Source organism: Homarus americanus, unplaced genomic scaffold (assembly GCF_018991925.1).
Source record: "Homarus americanus isolate GMGI-L3 unplaced genomic scaffold, GMGI_Hamer_2.0 scaffold34921, whole genome shotgun sequence".
Taxonomy (NCBI): domain Eukaryota; kingdom Metazoa; phylum Arthropoda; class Malacostraca; order Decapoda; family Nephropidae; genus Homarus; species Homarus americanus.
The window spans coordinates 23760838-23786253 of record NW_024741901.1 but is presented as its reverse complement, the minus strand read 5'-3'; the positions used below and the strand labels follow the sequence as shown (position 1 = coordinate 23786253).

General features: G+C 44.3%; 2 protein-coding genes across 2 annotated transcripts in view; one reads left to right on the top strand and one right to left on the bottom strand.

The window, feature by feature from the left end:
• LOC121876182 (dual oxidase-like) overlaps positions 1 to 17287 on the top strand; it is a 77735-nt gene extending 60448 nt beyond the window's left edge. The window contains exons 13-25 of the mRNA XM_042381143.1: positions 2541 to 2726; positions 2927 to 3661; positions 4429 to 4604; positions 7359 to 7522; positions 7655 to 7845; positions 8322 to 8505; positions 8972 to 9140; positions 10019 to 10156; positions 10805 to 11015; positions 11876 to 12040; positions 12448 to 12603; positions 14288 to 14416; positions 14656 to 17287. Of these exons, the coding sequence (XP_042237077.1) occupies positions 2541 to 2726; positions 2927 to 3661; positions 4429 to 4604; positions 7359 to 7522; positions 7655 to 7845; positions 8322 to 8505; positions 8972 to 9140; positions 10019 to 10156; positions 10805 to 11015; positions 11876 to 12040; positions 12448 to 12603; positions 14288 to 14416; positions 14656 to 14784 (2733 nt within the window). The 3' untranslated portion in view covers positions 14785 to 17287. The remainder of the gene's footprint in view (positions 1 to 2540; positions 2727 to 2926; positions 3662 to 4428; positions 4605 to 7358; positions 7523 to 7654; positions 7846 to 8321; positions 8506 to 8971; positions 9141 to 10018; positions 10157 to 10804; positions 11016 to 11875; positions 12041 to 12447; positions 12604 to 14287; positions 14417 to 14655) is intronic.
• Positions 17288 to 19759: 2472 nt separating this feature from the next.
• LOC121876151 lies at positions 19760 to 25075 on the bottom strand. The gene is made up of 8 exons (XM_042381088.1): positions 24923 to 25075; positions 24164 to 24494; positions 23398 to 23697; positions 22732 to 23061; positions 21967 to 22266; positions 21270 to 21599; positions 20504 to 20803; positions 19760 to 20136 (listed from the first exon to the last, which is right to left on the bottom strand). Exons 1-8 carry the CDS (start codon positions 25073 to 25075, stop codon positions 19760 to 19762), a joined length of 2421 nt encoding a protein of 806 aa, XP_042237022.1.
• Between the last annotated feature and the right edge of the window lie 341 nt (positions 25076 to 25416).

Genomic DNA, 25416 nt, shown 5'->3' with positions numbered 1-25416 from the left:
GCAATCAAACCATCACCTGAAAAACTCACCTGGAGGATTGACACGAAAGTCCTAGTGTGAGCCTTCCTGTCTCCGGTGCCTGTCTGTCTACCTGTCTGTTTGTCTGTCTGGGTCGTGTTACTCGGTCAGTGTGTTAAGTAAGGTCTTCACTCAACCCCGATCATGGCTTTGGTTGTGTTAGGTTAGGTTTGGTAGGGGGTGAGGAGAGAGTGAGGGGGTAGGTAGGGGAGGGGGGGTAGGGGGTGATAGATATCTTGAAGGTGGTGTTTGGTTTAATCGTTCATGTTGTGTAGTTGAAGATGAGGATAAAATATTGCGCATGGGATAAAGAATGCGCAGGTATAGAAAAAAACTGCGCAAAATATATAAAAATACACGAGATGGGAAATGGCGCAGATGTAGAACTAGTAATAAACTGTGCAGATATACAAAAATATACTGCGCAGATGTAAAAAAAATAATAATAAACGGCGCTGATGTAAAAAAAACATAACCTGCGCACATGTACAAAAATAATAAACTGCGCAGAAGGTGAGGCAGTGCAGGAGTAAGTTTATATATATATATATATATATATATATATATATATATATATATATATATATATATATATATATATATATATATATATATATATATATACACAAGAAATAAACCTGTATCTTTTAGTTCCAGATGAGTGTTTTTTTGCGGAGGCGGGATATAGTAGCTTTTTATACTGGAGGTTAGTCTGTCTGTCTGTCTGTCTGTCTGTCTAATGGACGGGTAGTGAAAGTGAACACCGGCCTGACCATTTAACCAGACTGTACACTTAAGCTTGAACATCCATCTAGCCTGGGGTGTGTGTAGGGGTGCTGGAGGTGGGTGTAGGGGTGCTGGGGTGGGTGTAGGGGTGCTGGAGGTGGGTGTGGGGTGCTGGGGGTGGGTGTAGGGGTGCTGGAGGTGGGTGTAGGGGTGCTGGGGGTGGGTGTGGGGGTGCTGGAGGTGGGTGTAGGGGTGCTGGGGGTGGGTGTAGGGGTGCTGGGGGTGGGTTTAAGCCAGTGTACTTAACGACTACACCAAGGCGGGAAGCTTAGTGGGCCGTCAGCAGGGGGTGTGTAATCTGACCCATAGGTGTTTGTTTACTGTCTGTGCCCCTCCTCCCCCCACTGGCCCACCAGGTGTACCCGTGGCTCATTACCTGGAGGTTACCTGGCACTCCTCCTCCCTCACCACAAGTACCTCTCTGTCTAACAAGGTCGTCTGACTATGGCTGTTTGGGCTACGTGCTGATGACCCTGGCTGCCATTACCACACATTCCTTGTATTTTATTTTTTTTTATCTCCCGCAAGTGAGATTCGTGGGGGGATATAGCAGTGACTGTATGTCTGTCTGTATTAAATTTGGTTTCCACTGTATAACTGTTCATGCACACTCTTGGTTTGAGTTGTGGTTGTGAGTGTTGTGACAGGTGTTGCTCAGGAGTGTTGGTGGTTCGGGTAGTTTTACAGTCATAGCCTTGTAGGGGAAGGAGGGGGGGGTTGGATGCGCCCTGTCCAACAGCTCGTTTTAAAATGTTTAAAAAAAATTCTTGTAGTGATTGTCCATTTTAGAGTTTTGAGTGTGTGTTGAAATGTTTCTGATATTTGATACACACACACACACACACGCGCGCGCACACAGCCACACACACACACACACACAGGCACATGCACACAGCCACACACAGGCACAGAAACACACACACAGACAAACACAGGCACACACACACACACACACACACACACACAGGCACAGGCACACACAGGCACACACACACACACACACACACACACACAGAGTTGAAGTCATTGTTGTATTCATAAAGACAAAAACTGGTAATAAGATGATGTATAATTCTGGAGGCGCTACAGACAGGTTTAAGCAGGTCAGTATTGGCCGGTGAGCTGACAGTGTGTAGGTCAGCCACACCCTGTGTACCCACTCTGTTGAGGTCATCTACTACACCCGCTGAGGTGGAGGTGTGTAATGGTGGCTACTTATCAAAGCAGAGGAGTTTAGTCTGATACACTTTTCTTAATGTGTGTGTGTATTTGTTTAAGTTTTTTGTGTGTTTCTGTTTGCATATGTGTGTTTGTTTCAGGTTGTGTGTGTGTGTGTGTGTATGTATGTATTTATGTATGTATGTTTGTTTCAGGTTGTATGTCAGTTTGTATGGGTGTGAGGGGGAAGGGGGGGGGGGGTGTAGCACCGCAATGGCAGCACCACCACCATTAGCCACCACACCATTGTTCTCGTGTGGGTGAAACTGCCAACCACGTTTGTCTCTGGTTGACGACCTTCATGAACTAACTGGTGGATGTTGTCTTTAGCTCCTGAGGGACAGTACTCACACCTATGACGATGGTTTAACTCTTTGACGATGATGAATTAAGCCTTCATCGTCACCACGTCAGAGTATAATAAGAGATGTGCTCCTTGCCCTCGTGTGTGCTCTGTCCATCTTGCTTAACCTAACCTATCATTCACTGATCCGTGTGTTCTGTGGTCTTGCCTGTAGGGGTCAGAGGTGACATACATCTACTCCTGTATCCTGCTGGCCGCCGTGCCCCTCATCTGTGCAGGCGCCGGCTATGCCACCGTCAAGTTCCAGAACTCCCGCAGGAGACAAATCCTGACCAAGCAGGAGGAGAACAACAATGGCCGCAGCAGTGACAAGATGATGGTGAAGGAGTGGCTGCATCAGGTAAGTCTCACACTCTGTTTGTTCCATCAGCCATAACCTTTATCTCGTGGACCTTATCTCTGTGGAACCTCTTGTCAGTCGTTCACAAGAGGATGCCTGGCACCTCACTATATCATATATTATTATACAATATATCCCGGTGTACTGATTCATGAAAGGTCTTGTACAAATTTAATCTTACTCTTCTCTGTCTTCCTCAGAACCACAAGCGCATTGTTAAGGTGAAGTTTGGTCCTAACCAAGAGATATCAACAGTGAACAGGAAGGGGGAGAAGATGCGTAAGGTGTCTCTAAAAGGCGTAGACAACCTGATGGTGGAGATCACGCAGGACCCCCGCAGGAAACTCATGGTTCTCGTCCGCCCCCCCAAGGACCATGACCTGGTGCTGGAGTTTGACACTGAAGCAGCACGGCGCAAGTTTATCAACAAACTGGAACAGTTCATGAACTCTCTTAGGAAGACCGTGGAGAAGGTCAACACCTATAAGGAACAGATGTTGGCCAACGCTGAGACCAAGGAGCGCCGTCAGAAGCGTCTGGAACAGTTCTTCAGGGAAGCTTATGAGCTCACCTTTGGCCTCAAACCTGGCGAAGAGAAGAGGAAGCTGGAGGAGACAGACAGTGATGTGGTCATGGTGATGCGAACATCTCTCTCCAAGAAGGAGTTCGCTGAAGCTCTGGGGATGAAGTCGGACGACATCTTCGTGCGGCGCATGTTCAACATCGTAGATAAGGACGGCGACGGACGTATATCCTTCCAGGAGTTCCTCAACACCGTGGTGCTCTTCAGTAAAGGCACAACGGACGACAAGCTGCGTATTATTTTCGACATGTGTGATAACGACCGTAACAACGTGATCGACAAGACTGAACTGTCCGAGATGTTGAGGTCCCTCGTGGAGATCGCCAAGACCAACACCGTCAGTAACGAGGAGGTGAGTCACTCGGACGGTCAGGCTGATGAACCCTTGTGGTGACCCCTCAGGCAGGCTACAGTAGGGGTCAAATGGGTACCAGTTCTAATCTAACCATTGAACGAATTGGATTAACACTTGGGCCCATTAGGATCTGACCTTAGTCCTTATGATTAGGTTAGTTTAGGTTGAAGCCTCTTAGAACTGAAGCTGTTACAAACTCCTCGTACTGTGTGTTGGGGGATCACGGTGTTGTAGCTTCACTGAATCTAGATAACAAGTGAATAGAGGTGATGATGGGTGGTAGTGGTGAGATGGTGATGGTGTGTGATAGTGGTGAGGTAGAAGTGATGGTGGGGGTGGTAGTAGTGGTGAGAAGGTGATGTTGGTGGCGATAAGGTGGTGGTGTTGATGGTAGTGGGTGGTAGTAATAATAAGAATATAGTGTTGATGTAGGTGGATGGTTGTGGTGAAGAGGCGTCGAGTGCTCCACCACACTCACCTGTTATACTAAGTGGTGCCATAGCTTAGAGTCAGGTGTGTGGGGTCCCTCGTACCTCCACTTGAGTCATTTCTACGCTGTCTTGCGGTGAGAGACCCATTATATATACCCTGCAGGAGGACTTTCCCCTTCAGGTATTACAAACTAGTACTATTACTGTAATGCTTCTTGGTATTTATTCACTATGACCACACAGTCAGAGAAACAAGGTGGTGATAGGTTAGGTTAGATGTGTGTGTGTTTATGAGTACTACAGTGTAGATTGACCTTGTGTTGCGTGTTACAGGTGGAGGATCTTATCGACGGGATGTTCAGCTCTTCAGGCATAGACCACAAGGAGTCACTCACCTACGACGATTTCAAGCTCATGATGAGGGAGTACAAGGGTGACTTCATTGCCATTGGCCTCGACTGTAAAGGTGCCAAGCAGAACTTCCTGGACACCTCTACCAATGTTGCCAGGTGAGTTGTAGAGTCAATTTTAAAGGTCAGGTAGGAAGTGAGTTAGATTCCTACAGGGGGAGGAGGGATGTCAGAGGTCAAGGCTGTGAAGTGTGTGTGTGTTGATGTCGACTCAGGTTAATGAATGGGTCAGAGGTGAAATAATGTCCCAGCGGGGTTAATTAAAAAGGTATCTGTCTGTCTGTCTGTCTGTCTTCCTATCTCTCACCCCCCTCCCTCTCCACCACCACCAGAAGGTTACATCATCGGGAGTTCTGACACCCTCTTCCTTACTTGTGCTTTCCCTCATCATTCTTCATCAGAACTTCCTCTTTCTTCCTGTCTCTATTTCCATCCTCAACTCTCCCTGCTCTAGCACGAGATGTTCAGAAGATAGAATTGAAGATTAGACACCTCAGCTTAATCTTATTTGATGATTAAACACCCTAATCTAACCCAACTAGACCTGACCCAACCCAACCCAGGTATAGTGTTTGGATGCATTTTAATCAACAGGTAAAACTAAACCGAGTAGTTAATCTTCAGATGATTCGTTCAGCCTAATGTAAGAGTGTGTGTCTGTCTGTCTGTGTGTCTGTCTGTGCCTGTCTGTCTGTCTGTGTGTCTGTCTGTGCCTCGGTAGCACAGTGCGAGGGGGTTAATAGTGCGAAATAATTTTAGGTTAAGATACATTTAATACCTTTAGGATAAGAAATATTTAAGGTAAGAAGCCTTTAAAGATAAGACTCCTTTAAAAAGCTTTTAAGAAACCTGTAAGATGAGCCCTTAAGAAGCCTCTAGGATAAAAAGCCTTTAAGGTGGAGTACACTGTTCAATGCTTAAGCTTCTCTCATTCACAAAGCTTCTCCCCCACTCTGCAAAGCTTTTCCCCTACTCTGCAAAGCTTCTCCCCCACCACCCCACAAAGCTTCTTTTATCCCCAGCCCACAAAGCTTATCTTCCCCACCCTGCAAAGCTTCTCCCCCACCCCATAAAGCTTTCCCACCCCCACCCTACTTCCCCAAGCCCCCCACCCCATAAAGCTTCCCCCCCCACCCCATAAAGCTTCCCCCCCCCACCTTCCCCACCCCATAAAGCTTCCCCCCCACCCCATAAAGCTTCCCCCCGCCCCCCTCCAACCCGATGATAAAAACCCCAGAACCGTAGCCTAACCTAACCAAATAATTGCCAAATTTAACCTAACCCAAGTTAATCTAACCCAGTATAAGCCCCCCAGGCCCCATTGTGGGTCGTTTGACCTGTGCCCGGTTGGGTTAATTCCCGTTAAAAAAAAACCTAACCTAACCTAATGTAACGCAAATTAACCTAACCTAAAATAGTGTAACCTAACCTAACCCATTCCTAACGCTTCCCTCCTGCCTGTCTATTTGTCTGTCTGTCTGTCTGATGCTGGCACTTACACCACTGATGCTGCTGCTGCTGATGATGATGATGCTGACAACATCCTTCCCCGGCTGACACCACCTTGTGCTGACCCCCACTAACACGCCAGCAAGAGGTATTATGGTGCTGCATGTGGTCTGTAGGTCATGCAATTGATGTAAATACTACTACTGTTATTACTACTACAAATACTACTACTACTAATAATAATAAGTAATGGTTTGGTGAGAGAAAATAGGAACAAAAGGCTGAAAATACACAATAGACAGAGATAACATAGTGTGTGTGTGAGATAGTCAGGTTCATACTGTGCCTCAATATGTAACTATCAATGTGTGCATGTTATCATCATCATCAGTCAGGCAGGACCGATGTCTGCTGGAGGCACAGGAGGAGGGGTGTTACTTAGGCGTAGTTGCCACTCAAATGCAGCAGTTGTCATATATACATACTTGTCATACACAGCAGTAATAGTTGTCATACACATACACACACACACTCATAACTACAGTTGACAAGTACACACTGTTGTCAAGGCAATGCACCTCAGAACACTTAAATCTTGTTATAGTATATTGTGTGAGCATTTGTGTCTGTGTGCTTGTGAATTGGAGTAAGTAGCCAGAGCACTCGGTTGGTCAGCTTAACACCCGGGGAACTATTAATCTTTGCAATTTTCTCAGGTCTTTATAACAGCCTTACCCTCATCCTCTCTCTCTCTCTCTCGTGGGTGTTGCTTTCATTATTTATTCCACTTTTGTTATTTTTCAGCAAGTCGAACATAAAGATTATTATTTTATCCTTACTCAACAGAACCTCCAACTGTGAATGGAAATTTGTCGCTGCAAAATGTAAAAACTTGTTATGTTAGGCTTGTGAATGTTATTATTATCCTTATTGTTATTATTTATTATTGGCATTCATAGGTAATGTTCCAAGAGATGACAGAGACATTATAAAAGTTATGTTTAACTTCTGTAGAATGACTAATGTTGATTTTCCAGTGCAAATTGTAATCCTGAAAATTTTTAGAGTGAAAGGCACTATAATATCTTTGTAACTTTATTTTAATGTAGATATAATAGAAGTTTTGTATAGTAGTTAATTTATAAAGTGTAATTTCCCACCCTTTCCCCCCTCTACAAAACTGAATGTAGGACGTTTGGACCATGGACATTTGGTGTGGGCCAGGGTGGTTAGGACCTAATCTAACCTACCCTAACTTAACCTAACCTAACTATGCCCAAATGCCAGCTCACCTGTAAAACCTGGTAGAGGGATAAAAGACGATAAATGGAGTTACTGTACTTGAGGCATATATTTAAGTCATACCTAAATCTTACTAATAAACCTACACCACACCCCCACCAGGATGACCAGTTTCCACATCTCTGAGAACCGGGAAATATACCATCACTGGATGTTCAAGAAGTACAATTCTATCGCCACCTTCCTGGAGGAGAACCGCCAGAATGTGTTCTATCTGTTCGTCTTCTACGTCATCACCATCGCTCTCTTCTGTGAAAGATTTATCCGTAAGTATTGCTCTGGGGTGTGTGTGGGGGGTGGGGGGGTTGTGATGTGTGTGAAGAAGGGGGAGGGAGATTAATTACTGATATAAGGAATTGACTCATGAACTTAATCCAACTCTCGTGGTCAACCTTCAGATTACTCCTTCATGGCTGAGCACACTGACTTACGACACATCATGGGGGTCGGCATCGCCATCACCCGAGGAGCCGCGGCATCCCTCTCCTTCTGCTACTCCCTCCTGCTGCTCACTATGTCCAGGAACCTCATCACTAAGCTCAAGGACTTCAGCCTCCAACAGTACATCCCCCTCGACTCCCATATACAGGTTGGTGGTGTGTGTACTGAGATTTCACCATTAGTAGCTGTGGTTTGTTAGCATTTATTAGAGAAAGAAATTTGTCAACTAAATCTCTGAGAGTACAGGCCCAGTCCATACTGAAATAAGTGGACTTATACTATTAACAACATTTGTATAAAAGCTCTTTACAAATACTATATGACATTTTCATCTGCCTCGTGCTTGTCTCGTCTTGCCTCTAAGAGTAATACACCACAGGAGTGCACCTAAACAAAGAATATTTACAGTATAGGAAGAAGGACACCATATAATATTCTGTTTAATTCTTTATTTGTATTAGTACAGTACAGGACAGTACTTCTGTTGGTAGTTATGATCACTGTTTTATAGTATGGTACTGTACTGTAATGCATACTTCCTGTATATTGTGGTATACATTTTATAAAACATTGATGATCAGTATTTTATGATCAGTTGTACTAATATCACAATTTCTCCGTCAGTTCCACAAGATAGTAGCGTGTACAGCCCTCTTCTTCAGTATCCTACACGCCTGTGGTCACTTGGTGAACTTCTACCACGTGTCGACCCAGCCTGTGGAGAACCTGAGGTGTCTCACCCAAGAGATTGCCTTCGCCTCCGATCAGAAACCCACTGTTGGTTATTGGCTCTTCCAGACTTTAACTGGTCAGTATACAGGGTGTTGATATAGTTTTGTATCTGTTAGTGATTGATATTCCTTCTTGCAAGACTTTTTTTTTATTGTGGAGCTGAATGACCAAAATCAGGAGCAACTCGATCTTTTAAACTTATGTCAACAGTTGTGTTGTACAGGCTAACTTACCTCAGTACAGTACAGTGTTCCTCTCACACAGAAATATATCAGTGTGGTTTACCTATGTCACTTTGTACAACACATACTCTTACCACTTTTATCCTGTTCACCACTGATCAGCTCATTCTTGTGTATTTTGTAAATGTGAATACTGTACTGCACTGTAATCTTTTTTTATATAACTTTTTTGTAAAGTAGGTTATGTTTTCCATCAAATTAGATAAATTACTTTTCTATCTAATTGTTGGTGTGGTGTAATTTAATACAGGAACTTACAATTTTTCCAGTGTTTCATTATTATGTGTGTGTTTCTTGCAGGAGTCACCGGTATATTGCTGTTTATCATCATGTGCATCATCTTCATCTTTGCTCATCCGATGATTCGTAGGAAGGCGTACAAGTTCTTCTGGGCGGCTCACCAACTGTACATTTTCCTCTATATCCTCAGTCTCCTACACGGTCTGGCCCGGCTGACTGGAGCGCCAAGGTGGGTATCTGACAGTAATTTAAGATTGGAATTAGATGTTGGTGATATACATACACTTGATTCATTGTATACACTCAATGGATAAAAAGAATTGAGATATGGGAAACGTTTTATTTATTTATTTCGTTAAGTGCTTATATAAGATTTTGTTGAAAATCTCAGTATAGGTACTCTTGAGCATGCTGAATCTGAATATTTGGTTTACGACTCGATTGCGGGGTAATTAGTGGTTGTAATGACGTTTAGAACATTTTAATTGATTTTTTTTAATGCTAATTACAGTTCTCGCCAACAATGGGCTTCCGAGTTGCGATTTTGATGTTATTCTGGAAGTACTTAATGTGTATTATTATATGGTGTTACTGTACTTTCTTCACTTGTCTCACACCTTTTCTCATATTTTTCCTCTCTTTATTTAGGTTTCTGTGCCACATGATCCACTTTTTACAAAACAGGAAGATAAATAAAAATAATGGATAATCAGTATACAGTAGAGATAGATAATGGTATAGAGTTTCTTATAGTTAATCTTCCTAAGGTTCAACACGTGATATTTTGTAATTCTAACCATTCACATATGTAGTAAGTATTTACCTTCTTACTATCATATAGTACATAACCAGTATACACTCACTAAGGTAGAGGGAGGAGGGGGGGGAGATGTAGGACGTTTGGCTTTGGTCAGGGTGGTTAGGGCTAATTTAACCTGACCTAACCATGGTCCAAACTTCCTGTCACCGATTAAAAGCCATTGCAGGGTATTATTGTAACTTAGTCATGATAAATCTTCAGTTCGTATTTAACATCTGATTGACATTGTATTCTTTAGTTTTCGGTCCAGAGTTCTGTAAAGTTACGTATGTCGTCGATTCTTACAGGTTCTGGTTGTTCTTCATCATCCCAGGCATCATCTATACCCTGGACAAGATCATCAGTCTCCGCACCAAATACATGGAACTGGATATTATCGAGACAGAGCTGCTGCCTTCTGATGTAGTGAAGGTCAAGTTCTACAGGTGTGTTGAGGAAACTTTATATTTTGTAATTAACTGAAATGATGTTGTTTTAGTTGTAAACCCTCCCAATACCAGACTAGTTCTTGTAAGCCCTGTCCATTATTGGGATGTTTCTGTTAATGAGAATATCCAGTAATAAGGAGTCTGTTATTGAGAGGGTTTATTATAGGTGGTTGATGGTTTAGGTTTCTTGTGTAGATGGTCTGGCTGGTGCAATGTTTGGGTGGAACAAAATTAATCACTAATAATATCCTTCTTGGGGGGGTTCATGAATACAGTTTGTTTCATTATTCTTTCAAATTAAATATCCTTTAGAACCCTTCTGTATAGCCAACAACTAGCAGGACAAAACCATCCCACCCTGAGAATCATACCGGGTGACATCGAGTCCTCATTTTGACACTGATACATTTAAAAAATCCTCAGAATGGAATAAGTTGCGAGACGTTTTGACATTATTATAAATTTTCACATTTCAATGTCGTCCATTAACGTCATACACTACCTGTCTGGTGGATGAACTGCACTAAAGACACAACCAGTGGAAAGAATTGCCCATAGAGGGAATGTTGCCAATGTAGCTCATCACAGTAATAAATGGTTAACCAAAAGTGCAGCTGATACCCACTGTGATATTGTCCTTCTCAGGCCGCCAAACTTCAAGTACCTCAGTGGACAATGGGTGAGACTATCGTGTACAGCCTTCCGCCAGTCAGAGTACCACTCATTCACTCTAACTTCTGCACCCCATGAGAACTTCCTCTCGTGCCACATCAAAGCTCAGGGTCCTTGGACGTGGAAGCTTCGAAAGTTCTTTGACCCACACAACTACGTCCATGATGAAGAGAATCCTCCCAGGGTAAGTTGGCTCCTACTCCACCTACTGTATACTTATTTAAAACCCATTTATTTTTGCAGAACTTTTAACTTTGCATAAATTAATGCTTATTTGTTATAGAGAAAGTTAATCTACAGTCAGTGGACACATATATAAAATCCTCTCTTTAGATTTTTATAATAATTTAATATATCATTACAAATATTGAATGATCTCCCTGACACTCTGATACTGTACAGGGTAGGGTGTCTTAGTCCCTATCATCCATGTCTTGTATCATACAATTATAGGTTTTTGAAACTGAAATATTTTTATCAGAGTATACAGTACAGTACAGTGCAGTGCAGTGCAGTGCAGTGCAGTGCAGTACAGTACAGTACAGTACAATGGAGTACAGTACATTACAGTACAGTACAGTGCAGTACAGTACAGTACAATGGAGTACAGTACATTACAGTACAGTACAGTACAGTACAGTACAGTACAGTACAGTACAGTAATAGTGAAGTGAGGTTCTTCAACACATTAAATACTGTATTAATGTTACCAGTCTGTATTGATCTGTGTAATATTTTGTTAATGTTTGTACAGTAGAATGTTATTAATGGTATACAGGACTTCTATCATATATTAAAGTAGTGTCCATTATTTAACAGATTCTAATTTTATGTTGTTAAAACAAATCCTTTGGCCAATGTCCTATTAATTAAAGCCTCCAGTATTGGAATAATTACATATGTACAGTGATGTAAGTAGGTGGGCAAGGTTTTTGTTCATTAACTTATTACTGTATCAATATAGTACAGGTATGAAGAAGTACTATATGTGTACTGTACTGCATACCCAATAGAACAAAGAGGAAAAAGTCTCACTCTTCACAGATTCGTCTGGAGGGACCATTTGGTGGTGGCAACCAGGACTGGTACAAGTTTGAAGTGGCAGTCATGGTTGGAGGAGGTATTGGGGTCACGCCGTATGCCTCCATTCTTAACGACCTTGTGTTCGGCACCTCCACAAACCGATATTCTGGAGTGGCTTGTAAAAAGGTTAGCAACCATGTTTCCTGAGTTTACTTTCCAATGTTGCTTACTGTTTATAGATCAGGGACAAAGGTATCAAGTATGTATACAGTGACATCTTGTGCAATATCTGTACCCGATGGCTGACATACATCCATCTGACTCTTTTTCCATTCACAATTCTTACTAAGTTATTGAGATGTTTCTTGGTAAGTGCTAATAGTCATTTGATATATTTTGTCTCCTGTAAAAATTATTTTTGACTCAGAAAAGTCCTAAAACACTGTTAACATAAAGATTTCTATTGTAATTAAAATAGAATGATATGTAAGCTTCAGGAAAACTCGTGTGCTGTATTTTATGGTATGGTATATAAAGTAGCATCATTTTCTAAAGTATCCTTCTCTTGGTAACTATTTTCATTCTCCTTATAGGTGTATTTCCTGTGGATCTGTCCGACACACCGGCAGTTTGAGTGGTTTATTGACGTCCTGCGAGATGTTGAACGCAAGGATGTAACAAATGTATTGGAAATGCACATTTTTATTACTCAGTTCTTCCACAAATTTGATCTTCGCACTACTATGTTGGTAAGTGAGATGTCATTTTACTGTATAGTATATGCTTATTTTAGGCCAATTTTGGGGAATATCAAAGTGTTAAAAGGTTTTCAATACAGTGTACTGTATATATTTTTTATCATTTATTGCAGGCTAGTGCACAGGCATTACAGTGGTTTCTTAGACTTACAGAGACCATCACTTGTGGTTACATGATTCTCATGTAGGAGTTACTGTCACACCCAATTCAACACTGCCATACAAACACTTTGGGATACAACACAAAGAATGTTCAGCTTTTTAACTGTATTACACCTGTGTTTAATGTGAAGTACTGTATAGGTGACAGTAATATCATTCTTAATAAGTTAACAACTAAAACAGACAATATTGTCGTCTGTACAACCATTATAAGTGAACATGATGATATACTGTATAAGGGCACCAGGCTGTGTATTAGTTGTATTGAGTTTTGTACAGGTATACTCAAATCTGATACAATAGCAAGAACATTAATATTTCCAGTAAATATTTAATAGTTACCAACACTTAGCTTACTACTGAAAATATGTTTTTATAGTGTAATTCATTGCGCTATATACAAATATGACCTTCATTATCATAAGGAATGAGCTGTTATGATTAAAAGAAGTGGAGGGTAAAAAATACAGAAGGCTGACAAACCATACCTAACCTAATTAGGGAGGGCTCCAGGCCCCTGGACCTCCTGGTGTTAAAAATAACATTATAAGTACTCCAGAGCATGCTGATTTCAAATATATAGTCCACGATTCGATTGTGGGGTAATTAGTGGCTGTAATGACCCTTGGATAATTTATTTACATTTTTCAATGCTAATTACTCGCCAACTATGGGTTTCCAAAGTACGATTTTGGTGTTAATGTGTTTTTCTGTAAGTACTTAATTAGTTAAACCCTTTAAATTTCAATTCTGTGAAAAAAGTACTTACAGAATAACACATTAACACCAAAATCGTACTTTGGAAACCCATAGTTGGCGAGTAATTAGCATTGAAAAATTTAATTAAATTATCCAAGGGTCATTACAGCCACTTGAATGAGAAAGTGGTGCAGTATGGTGTCTATAATCTTGTGTGCTTCAAACACCCTATGACACCAAGGCTTTGGTGTCATTTCCCAGCAAATTGGGTGTTTTGGTCAGCTAAGGGTATATATAGCCTTGGTGTCATTTGGGTGTTTGAGGCACCCAAAATTTTCTTGGGTACTAGAAACATACATTTTCTGCGTGTGCCCCTGGACTCTCACGCTGATTGGCCGAGTTAGACACAATTGCTGGAAAATATAATTATAAAATATAAAAATTAAAATACAGTATAGTAACTTGAAAACTGTGAATTTCTTATGGAAGCACTATAGAATAAATATATTTTTCCTCTATCTCCCTATAGAAGACTCAGTATATAAGTAGGTGTTGGAAGTTACAACATATTAACCATAGTGCATTTCTTCATCCTTGTTCTAAGAAGGTTGCTGCAATAGTGAGTATTAAGTAACATAATTAATTGTTCATTTATTCATTACAACTTATTATGTCGAAATTGTATGGTGTCACCATCAACTTGTGTTGTGGTACCTGTAGTGTAAATGAAGGCAACCAATGCATATTGTCTTTAAAATGATGACAACAAGAATATTATTCATAACTGTACAGTAATACAACTTCATCTTTTCAGTATATTTGTGAGAATCACTTCCAGAAGCTAAGTAAACGCAGTATGTTCACGGGGCTCAAAGCTATAAATCACTTTGGCCGACCTGACATGACATCGTTCTTAAAGTTTGTGCAGAAGAAACATAGTTACGTAAGTATTAGGTTCCTCACAGCACTGTACGCTGCTCTTATTGTCAACATTATTGTTTCTTCATTTATCTACTGCCATAAATGCATATCATTTGAATAGCATATAGGAAATAAATGAATAACTTTTGTGGTGTAATGTATGTTTTACCAAATCGAATAATTCTATATCAATATGCAGTGGTTTTAAAATTTTAACAATACTCTTTCTTCGCCATATTAATATTCTAATAACTTTCACAGGTATCTAAAATTGGTGTGTTCAGTTGTGGTCCCAACCCACTCACAAAATCTGTCAGCACGTCCTGTGAGCAAGTCAACCGGGGTCGTCGTCTCCCATACTTCATCCATCACTACGAGAACTTCGGCTAAATATGTATCCAATCTCACCTTGGGGGTCTACAATAATCTGTACTGTAGATCTATCCTCTCCTCACTAGCTTAAATAACCTACTTTACCCACCTTAAATACTGCTACTTTATCTTGCTACTCCGTGTAATGTATTTTCTTTATAAATCTCTCTTGATCTGATAATATATTTGCTCTCTGCGTCTCTCACATTACTTCTCAGTGTCCTTGCACCAGACTCTCGCATACCCTAAGTGAGCATTTACTCACAATATGACTAATGGTGGTTGTAACAAATTAGAACATGCAATTTTTATTAGTCTCTATAGTGCATATACCTATCCATAGTGCATATCTTCAACTGAAGTCTGTATAAAGTAGTACAGTAATTAAAATTATCTGTATTTAATGTGTTATATACTTTTAAAAATGCAGCTTAGAATGCGGTGGACAAACTGACCTTCTAAAAGTAGGATAATTGTACATAATCTTATTAAATCATTTTCCATACAAGATAATGATAGGAACTATATAATAGTAACCAGTGTTCTTCATGTATTTTTACAAGAAATTATATAAGATAGGGAACTGAAAGTGAGACTATGCCTTCGAGTCTTCCCTCTTGACCATATTAATATATTCCTTTACTGAGCACTGGGCAGTTATTATGTCTTACTTGATTTGATAGTTTTTTAATTAGTATTCTTAGATATACATCTAGTCTGTCGAGACTGGTTCTCCTAAGGTGACTGCAGGCGCTCACACTCAACAACTGGTGTGATAAATGCCATAAACTGGTACATAATTGTCTTAACTCTTCCACGGTCTCCGAGACATGATATAAATGTTAATTTATAAAAAAGGTTTATATATATTTAGACATACTTTGTTTATGGTTGTGCAATATTACTTTATTTGTAGATATTTTTTATACTAAACTCTCAGTCTCATATACAGTACTCTACTAACATGGATTTTTTACTGTGAATATTGATTTTGAAAATTTATAAATACTCGATATGTGTACAGCATTGTGTGGTGACCCCAGTTGTGTTTTGTATTTACTGTGTACATTTTAATGAGGTTTTCTCTACTGTTCCCTTGTATTTGTGCCTTAACACTGATAAAGTTCTGATGAGATTGTAACTATAAATGGTACAGGTACTTGAGAAGTTATCTTAGCTATGTGGAGCAGTAAGTAAAGTGGCCACATCATTCAGAGGTAGATGCTCGGAGTGTCTACCTCTGAATACTCCTATATATTAGGTACTACTGTATCTTATTGACCTTCCTGCTGTGTTCCATCTTTGCATTAGCAGAATTGTTCAGAAATTCTTTATAAACCTCTGGCCAGTGAGGTAAAATATTGTGTCACAAATAATATAAAGGTCAGGTTTCTAGTGTTTTTCACTTTGTCCAGATTTGTAGCGTTGGAAAGTTTGTACCAAAAAAAAAAAATAGTTAATATATATAAAGTTGTGATTTAAAAATTTTATATATCTTACAGAGGCTGCAGCATTTTGTCATTACATTACAAAAGCTTCCAATATGACTGACATATGTTAATCTTTTTTATTTATTTTTTTAAATTTATCCCCAATTCATTTTGATAAGTAAACAAATATATATAACATAGAGAAGTTACTTTTGAAGAGAAATTTGCAATGCTGAGTGATGTCAGTTTTTCTAGTGGTACAAACTGTTAATGAGTTTTGTGGGAAAATGATCAGTGTCACATTAAAAGAGAATATCTGACTTCTCTTGTTGAATATTGTCTGAAGGACAGTACTGTACTGTACAAAACTTTATAAATACCTGTAACTCATTTTTGGTAAAATAATGAGACTGGTGACTTGTGTACAGATGTTCCAACATGATGGAAGAGCACAAGAAAAATAATCAAGTTCATTAATGTCTCAACAGCAAAAATGAGTCCAGTCTTATGATTTTGACCATGTTTCTACAATATACTGTGCTGACTGACCTATTTGTGTTTTGAATGTAGAAAATACTAGAAGTTGTCATCAGTTGCAAATCAAATTCCAGTTAGGAATTGTTTTAGTATAAGTCTTACCAGTAACAGTTTGTTCCGCTAAGAGGAGGAGTGGACCAGTACCAGCTGTGTTTATTATTGTTGGTGTCCTGGAGCTAAAGCTGTACAAGGAGCCTGACACTCAAATATTAAAACTTAAATTATGAATCCACTTGAAAGCACGATTGACAAACTCAGCTGTAGGTTGATTAAACTATGCAAAACATATTCAACTGTGTAAATTTACTTTAATCTTGTTACTCACAAGGAGCAGTGTTCAGCAACTGCTTTTATTTACCAATGGTTAGACAACCTTCATAAACATCCAATTATTAGAAACTCAAAAGATTTTCTCATGTAGACCATAAAGTATTAGTATGTGTTATGAGATATTTTTTCTGGAGTTCATTATATTTGTAAATGATGCTTACAAATCAAAGAACTCTCTCTACCTGTGACAATTTCCTCCAAGATATTAAACAAGATGTCCGTAATTTATTTTCATTATCCAAAAACTTGTAAAACTAGTTAACTTTTGTTTACTTAGCTGTCTGAAATGTGGTACTCTATTATCATTTACTGTAATACCAAATAATGGACGAAACAGCAAGCCTAATTAATGCCTTATGAATATTTCGACCCAAATATACTTTTCTCTTGGAATTGGAATCTAACGGTTCATCTAATTAAGTGCTTCCAGAATAACACAAAAACACCAAAATTGCACCTCGGAAACCCACAGTTGGCGAAAAATTAGCATAAAAGATGTCATTAAAATCTTCCAACCATCATTACAACCACATATCTAGTTTTCATTTGATATCTTCCCATTTTCATTGATGAAAGCTTCCCGTAGAACCTCATAGAACCATATAGAACCCAATAGCACCATATAGAAACCCATAGAACATCAAAGAATCCCATAGAACCTTATAGAACCTCATAGAATCTTGCATAACCCTATAGAACCTCATAGAGCCCCGTAGAACCTCGCATACTGCTTAAAAGGAGTGTCAATCAGGGGCATCTCACCCAAGGGAACTTTGTCAATTTTTCCCTTTGGAATGACTCGCTAATAAAGATCACAAAATTTACAGAACCTATGGTTCTCCACTAACATTCCTGGTTAAGTGAAATTCTCTAACTTTACTCCTCGTTTTTCCTACACCAAAATGATCTCCAAGCAATCATTCATGAGCAACTTGCATCACTGCCCTCCAAAGCATCTCTGGTAAAACGGGTGTCAAGTTTCTGTAGAACTTGCACTTTTGCTAACTTCCATTTGAAGAGCGTGGAATCCTCTTGCTGCACTTTCTAAGTTCTGTTGCCGTCATCTGCAATCTATGTGGAAGATCCATACAATGTAGAGACTTATGGGATGATCCGGCTGAATAGTTGTGGATGAGGTTTGAATGATTAGTATACACAACTGGGGTCTGTGCCATTATTTTATGGGCCAAAACTGTCAAAAATGTAAGCCGTACACCTTAGTAATTTTTCGACCAAACTATACTTTTCTCTCAGAATTGAAATTAAAGGAGTTTACTTAATTAAGTATTTACAGAATAACACATTAACACCAGAATAGCACTTTCGAAACCGATAGTTGGCAATTAATTAATTAGCATTGAAAAATGTCATTTACTTTTCCAATCATCATTACAACCACTAATTACCCCGAAATCAAGGGCCCCCGGGGGCACCGCTGCCCCTGGAATGGCCCTTGGAGGCACTACTGCCCATGGGAGGGCCCCTGGGGCGCCACCGCCCATGGGAAAGCCCCTAGGGGCGCCACCACCACTGGGAGGGCCCAAGATGCAACCGCCCTAGTGAGGGCCCCTAGGGAGCCGCCGTCTCTGTGAGGACCCCTGGGAGCGTCCCTGCCCTTGGTAGGGCACCTGGGAGAACCCCTAGAGGTGCCACCGCCCATGGGAAACCCCTGGCGGCGCCACCACCCCTGGGGGAAGCCTGGATACACCACCCCTGGAGGTTGCCTTGAGGGAGCCACTTCCCTTAGGAGGGCCCCTAGGGAGGCCACCGCCTTTGCAAGGGCCCCTGAGAAGAACCATGGGAGCACCGCCGCCTCTGGTAGGGCCCCTGGGGGTGCCGCCGCCCTTGGAACGGCCCCCTAAGGACACCACCGCCTCTGTGAGTGCCCCAAGGCGCGCTTCCGCATCTGGGAGAGCACCTGGTGGCACCGACGCCCTTGGGTGGGCCCCAGGAAGCTCTGCTTTCCTAGGAAAGCTCCTCGAGGCGCCAACGCCCCTGGAAGGCCCCTGGGGGCACTACCGCTCCAGGGAACGCACCTGGGGACACCACCTTTCCTAAGAACGTCACTGCCCTGAAAAGGCGACTGGGGTCGCCGCCGCCCTTGGTAAGGCCCCTGGGAGCTACATCAGCCCTGGAGGTGCCGCCACCTTGGGAAGGCTCAAGGGTGCACTGCATCCCCTAGGAAGGGCCCTTGTGACATCAACGCCCCTGGAAAAGCACCTGGGGGCACCACTACTCATGAGAGGGCCCCTAGGGTCAACACCGCTCTTAGGAAGGCCTCTGGGAGGTTCCCTGGGGGCAGTTGTTTTTGCACTATTTAGAACACTGTGAGATATGACATTAAATAAGTACACCGCCCATCGCATTTCCAGTATCACCGTAACCTCAAAAATGAAAAGGAGAATATATATCCAACAGGAAAACATAAGTTGGGGTGTTGTGCTGACTGACTGCTCTGTTCTCCTATTGGCTGTAATTTGGTGAACTTACATTTTAGTCCACCAATCACAGTTAAGCAAGTGATTGCTGGATGTATACAATATGTAGGACACTACGACCAAGCAAGCTATAGAGCTCCTGGAAAATGGCGCCCCTGGGAGGTCCCCTAGGAGCACCACCGTTGCTGAGGGGCACCTACAGGTGCTGACGTCCATGGGAGTGCACCCTAGGTGCACTACCGTCCCTGAGATGGCCCTCTAAGGGTGCCACCGCCCTTGGGAGGGCCCCCTAAAGGCACCGCCGACACTGTAAAGGGCCTTTAAGGGCGCCTGCGGATCCCGGAGAGCCCCAGGGGTGGGGTTGCCCTTGAAAGGGCCCCTGGGAGCGCCTCCGTTTCTGAGAGGGCCCACTAAGGGTGCTGATTCCTTGGGAGGACCCCAGGGGGCACTGCCTTCCCTAGGAAGGCCCCTGAAGGCGCCAACGCCACTGAGAAGGCAGCTAGGGGCGGCACCGCTCCTGGGAAGGCCCCTGGGGGCCCAGCAGACCCTGGCAGGGTGCACTAGGGTTGCTGCTGCTTTTCTGAGGGCCCCTGGGACGTCCTCTGGGGGCTGTTGTTTTTGAACTTTTGAGAACTCTGTGAGATATGACGTTAAATAAGAACACTGCCCATCGCATTTCCAGTGTCAACGCAACCTCAAAAATGAAAAGGAGAATAAATATCCAACAGGAAAACATAATGTGGGGTGTTGTGCTGACCGACTGCTCTGCTCTCCTATTGGCTGTAAATTGGTGAATTACATTTTAGTCCACCAATCACAGTTAAGTTAGGGAATGCTGGATGTAAACAATAAGTACTACACCACGACCAAGCAAGCTATAGGTCTGCTGGAAAAGGGCACCCCGGGGAGGGCCCCTGGAATGGCCCTAAGAGTACCACCGCTCCTGAGGGTCCCCTAGGGGTGCTGACGACCTTGTGAGGGTCCCTTAGGGGCACTGCTGACCCTGCAATGGCCCCATAGGGGTGCCGCCGCCCTTGAAGGTCCTCCTAAAGGCACTGCCAACCCTTTGAGGGCCCTTAAGGGTGCCTGCGCATCTGGGAGAGCCCCTGGGGGCAGAGCCGCCCATGGAAGGGCCCCAGGGGGCGTTGCCTCCCTTAGGAAGGCCCCTGAAGGCGCCAACGCCACTGAGTAGGTCGCTGAGGGCGCTACCGCTCATGGGAAGGCCCCTGGGAGGGCCCCCTAGGATTATCGCCGCTTTTCGGAGGGCTCCTGGGAGGTCCTCTGGGGGCAGTTGTTTTTTAACTACGTATTTAGAACTCTGTGAGTTATGACATTAAATAAGTACACCGCCCATCGCATTTCCAGTATCACTGTAACCTCAAAAATGAAAAGGAGAATAAATATCCAACAGGAAAACATAAGTTGGGGTGTTGTGCTGACTGACTGTTCTGTTCTCCTATTGGCTAAAATTGGATGAATTTACATTTTTGCCCACCAATCACAGTTAAGTAAGTGATTGCTGGATGTATACAATATGTAAGACACTACAACCAAGCAAGCTATAGGGCTCCTGGAAAGGGGCGCCCCTAGGAGGGCCCCTGAGAGCACCACTGCTCCTAATGGGCCCCTAGGGGTGCTAATGCCCTTGGAAAAGACCCCTAAGGGCACTGCAGACCCTGGGATAGCCCCCTAGGGGCATTGCCGACCCTGGGATGTCCCCCTAGTGGTGCCGACGCCCTTGGGAGGGCCCCCAAAAGGCATCGCCTACCATGTAAAGGGCCTTTAAGGGCGCCTGAGGATCTCAGAGAGCCCCAGGGGGCGAGGTTGCCCTTGAAAGGGCCCCTGGGAGCGCCTCCGTTTCTGAGAGGGTCCACTAAGGGTGCTGATTCCTTGGGAGGACCCCAGGGGGCACTGCCTTCCCTAGGAAGGCCCCTGAAGGCGCCAACGCCACTGAGAAGGCAGCTGGGGGCGGCACCGCTCCTGGGAAGGCCCCTGGGGGCCCAGCAGACCCTGGCAGGGCGCACTAGGGTTGCTGCCGCTTTTCTGAGGGCCCCTGGGACGTCCTCTGGGGGCTGTTGTTTTTTAACTTTTGAGAACTCTGTGAGATATGACGTTAAATAAGAACACTGCCCATCGCATTTCCAGTGTCAACGCATCCTCAAAAATGAAAAGGAGAATAAATATCCAACAGGAAAACATAATGTGGGGTGTTGTGCTGACCGACTGCTCTGCTCTCCTATTGGCTGTAAATTGGTGAATTACATTTTAGTCCACCAATCACAGTTAAGTTAGGGAATGCTGGATGTAAACAATAAGTACTACACCACGACCAAGCAAGCTATAGGTCTGCTGGAAAAGGGCACCCCGGGGAGGGCCCCTGGAATGGCCCTAAGAGTACCACCGCTCCTGAGGGTCCCCTAGGGGTGCTGACGACCTTGTGAGGGTCCCTTAGGGGCACTGCTGACCCTGCAATGGCCCCATAGGGGTGCCGCCGCCCTTGAAGGTCCTCCTAAAGGTACTGCCAACCCTTTGAGGGCCCTTAAGGGTGCCTGCGCATCTGGGAGAGCCCCTGGGGGCAGAGCCGCCCATGGAAGGGCCCCAGGGGGCGTTGCCTCCCTTAGGAAGGCCCCTGAAGGCGCCAACGCCACTGAGTAGGTCGCTGAGGGCGCTACCGCTCATGGGAAGGCCCCTGGGAGGGCCCCCTAGGATTATCGCCGCTTTTCGGAGGGCTCCTGGGAGGTCCTCTGGGGGCAGTTGTTTTTTAACTACGTATTTAGAACTCTGTGAGTTATGACATTAAATAAGTACACCGCCCATCGCATTTCCAGTATCACTGTAACCTCAAAAATGAAAAGGAGAATAAATATCCAACAGGAAAACATAAGTTGGGGTGTTGTGCTGACTGACTGTTCTGTTCTCCTATTGGCTAAAATTGGATGAATTTACATTTTTGCCCACCAATCACAGTTAAGTAAGTGATTGCTGGATGTATACAATATGTAAGACACTACAACCAAGCAAGCTATAGGGCTCCTGGAAAGGGGCGCCCCTGGGAGGCCCCTGAGAGCACCACTGCTCCTGATGGGCCCCTAGGGGTGCTGATGCCCTTGGAAAAGACCCCTAAGGGCACTGCAGACCCTGGAATAGCCCCCTAGGGGCATTGCCGACCCTGGGATGTCCCCCTAGTGGTGCCGACGCCCTTGGGAGGGCCCCCTAAAGGCATCGCCTACCATGTAAAGGGCCTTTAAGGGCGCCTGAGGATCTCAGAGAGCCCAAGGGGGCGAGGTTGCCCTTGAAAGGGCCCCTGGGAGCGCCTCCGTTTCTGAGAGGGTCCACTAAGGGTGCTGATTCCTTGGGAGGACCCCAGGGGGCACTGCCTTCCCTAGGAAGGCCCCTGAAGGCGCCAACGCCACTGAGAAGGCAGCTGGGGGCGGCACCGCTCCTGGGAAGGCCCCTGGGGGCCCAGCAGACCCTGGCAGGGCGCACTAGGGTTGCTGCCGCTTTTCTGAGGGCCCCTGGGACGTCCTCTGGGGACTGTTGTTTTTGAACTTTTGAGAACTCTGTGAGATATGACGTTAAATAAGAACACTGCCCATCGCATTTCCAGTGTCAACGCATCCTCAAAAATGAAAAGGAGAATAAATATCCAACAGGAAAACATAATGTGGGGTGTTGTGCTGACCGACTGCTCTGCTCTCCTATTGGCTGTAAATTGGTGAATTACATTTTAGTCCACCAATCACAGTTAAGTTAGGGAATGCTGGATGTAAACAATAAGTACTACACCACGACCAAGCAAGCTATAGGTCTGCTGGAAAAGGGCACCCCGGGGAGGGCCCCTGGAATGGCCCTAAGAGTACCACCGCTCCTGAGGGTCCCTTAGGGGCACTGGTGACCCTGCAATGGCCCCATAGGGGTGCCGCCGCCCTTGAAGGTCCTCCTAAAGGCACTGCCAACCCTTTGAGGGCCCTTAAGGGTGCCTGCGCATCTGGGAGAGCCCCTGGGGGCAGAGCCGCCCATGGAAGGGCCCCAGGGGGCGTTGCCTCCCTTAGGAAGGCCCCTGAAGGCGCCAACGCCACTGAGTAGGTCGCTGAGGGCGCTACCGCTCATGGGAAGGCCCCTGGGAGGGCCCCCTAGGATTATCGCCGCTTTTCGGAGGGCTCCTGGGAGGTCCTCTGGGGGCAGTTGTTTTTTAACTACGTATTTAGAACTCTGTGAGTTATGACATTAAAAAAGTACACCGCCCATCGCATTTCCAGTATCACTGTAACATCAAAAATGAAAAGGAGAATAAATATCCAACAGGAAAACATAAGTTGGGGTGTTGTGCTGACTGACTGTTCTGTTCTCCTATTGGCTAAAATTGGATGAATTTACATTTTTGCCCACCAATCACAGTTAAGTAAGTGATTGCTGGATGTATACAATATGTAAGACACTACAACCAAGGAAGCTATAGGGCTCCTGGAAAGGGGCGCCTTTGGGAGGGCCCCTGAGAGCACCACTGCTCCTGATGGGCGCCTAGGGGTGCTGATGCCCTTGGAAAAGACCCCTAAGGGCACTGCAGACCCTGGGATAGCCCCCTAGGGGCATTGCCGACCCTGGGATGTCCCCCTAGTGGTGCCGACGCCCTTGGGAGGGCCCCCTAAAGGTATCGCCTACCATGTAAAGGGCCTTTAAGGGCGCCTGAGGATCTCAGAGAGCCCCAGGGGGCGAGGTTGCCCTTGAAAGGGCCCCTGGGAGTGCCTGCGTTTCTGAGAGGGCCCACTAAGGGTGCTGATTCCTTGGGAGGACCCCAGGGGGCACTGCCTTCCCTAGGAAGGCCCCTGAAGGCGCCAACGCCACTGAGAAGGCAGCTGGAGGCGGCACCGCTCCTGGGAAGGCCCCTGGGGGCCCAGCAGACCCTGGCAGGGCGCACTAGGGTTGCTGCCGCTTTTCTGAGGGCCCCTGGGACGTCCTCTGGGGGGCTGTTGTTTTTGAACTTTTGAGAAATCTGTGAGATATGACGTAAAATAAGAACACTGCCCATCGCATTTCCAGTGTCAACGCATCCTCAAAAATGAAAAGGAGAATAAATATCCAACAGGAAAACATAATGTGGGGTGTTGTGCTGACCGACTGCTCTGCTCTCCTATTGGCTGTAAATTGGTGAATTACATTTTAGTCCACCAATCACAGTTAAGTTAGGGAATGCTGGATGTAAACAATAAGTACTACACCACGACCAAGCAAGCTATAGGTCTGCTGGAAAAGGGCACCCCGGGGAGGGCCCCTGGAATGGCCCTAAGAGTACCACCGCTCCTGAGGGTCCCCTAGGGGTGCTGACGACCTTGTGAGGGTCCCTTAGGGGCACTGCTGACCATGCAATGGCCCCATAGGGGTGCCGCCGCCCTTGAAGGTCCTCCTAAAGGCACTGCCAACCCTTTGAGGGCCCTTAAGGGTGCCTGCGCATCTGGGAGAGCCCCTGGGGGCAGAGCCGCCCATGGAAGGGCCCCAGGGGGCGTTGCCTCCCTTAGGAAGGCCCCTGAAGGCGCCAACGCCACTGAGTAGGTCGCTGAGGGCGCTACCGCTCATGGGAAGGCCCCTGGGAGGGCCCCCTAGGATTATCGCCGCTTTTCGGAGGGCTCCTGGGAGGTCCTCTGGGTGCAGTTGTTTTTTAACTACGTATTTAGAACTCTGAGAGTTATGACATTAAATAAGTACACCGCCCATCGCATTTCCAGTATCACTGTAACCTCAAAAATGAAAAGGAGAATAAATATCCAACAGGAAAACATAAGTTGGGGTGTTGTGCTGACTGACTGTTCTGTTCTCCTATTGGCTAAAATTGGATGAATTTACATTTTTGCCCACCAATCACAGTTAAGTAAGTGATTGCTGGATGTATACAATATGTAAGACACTACAACCAAGGA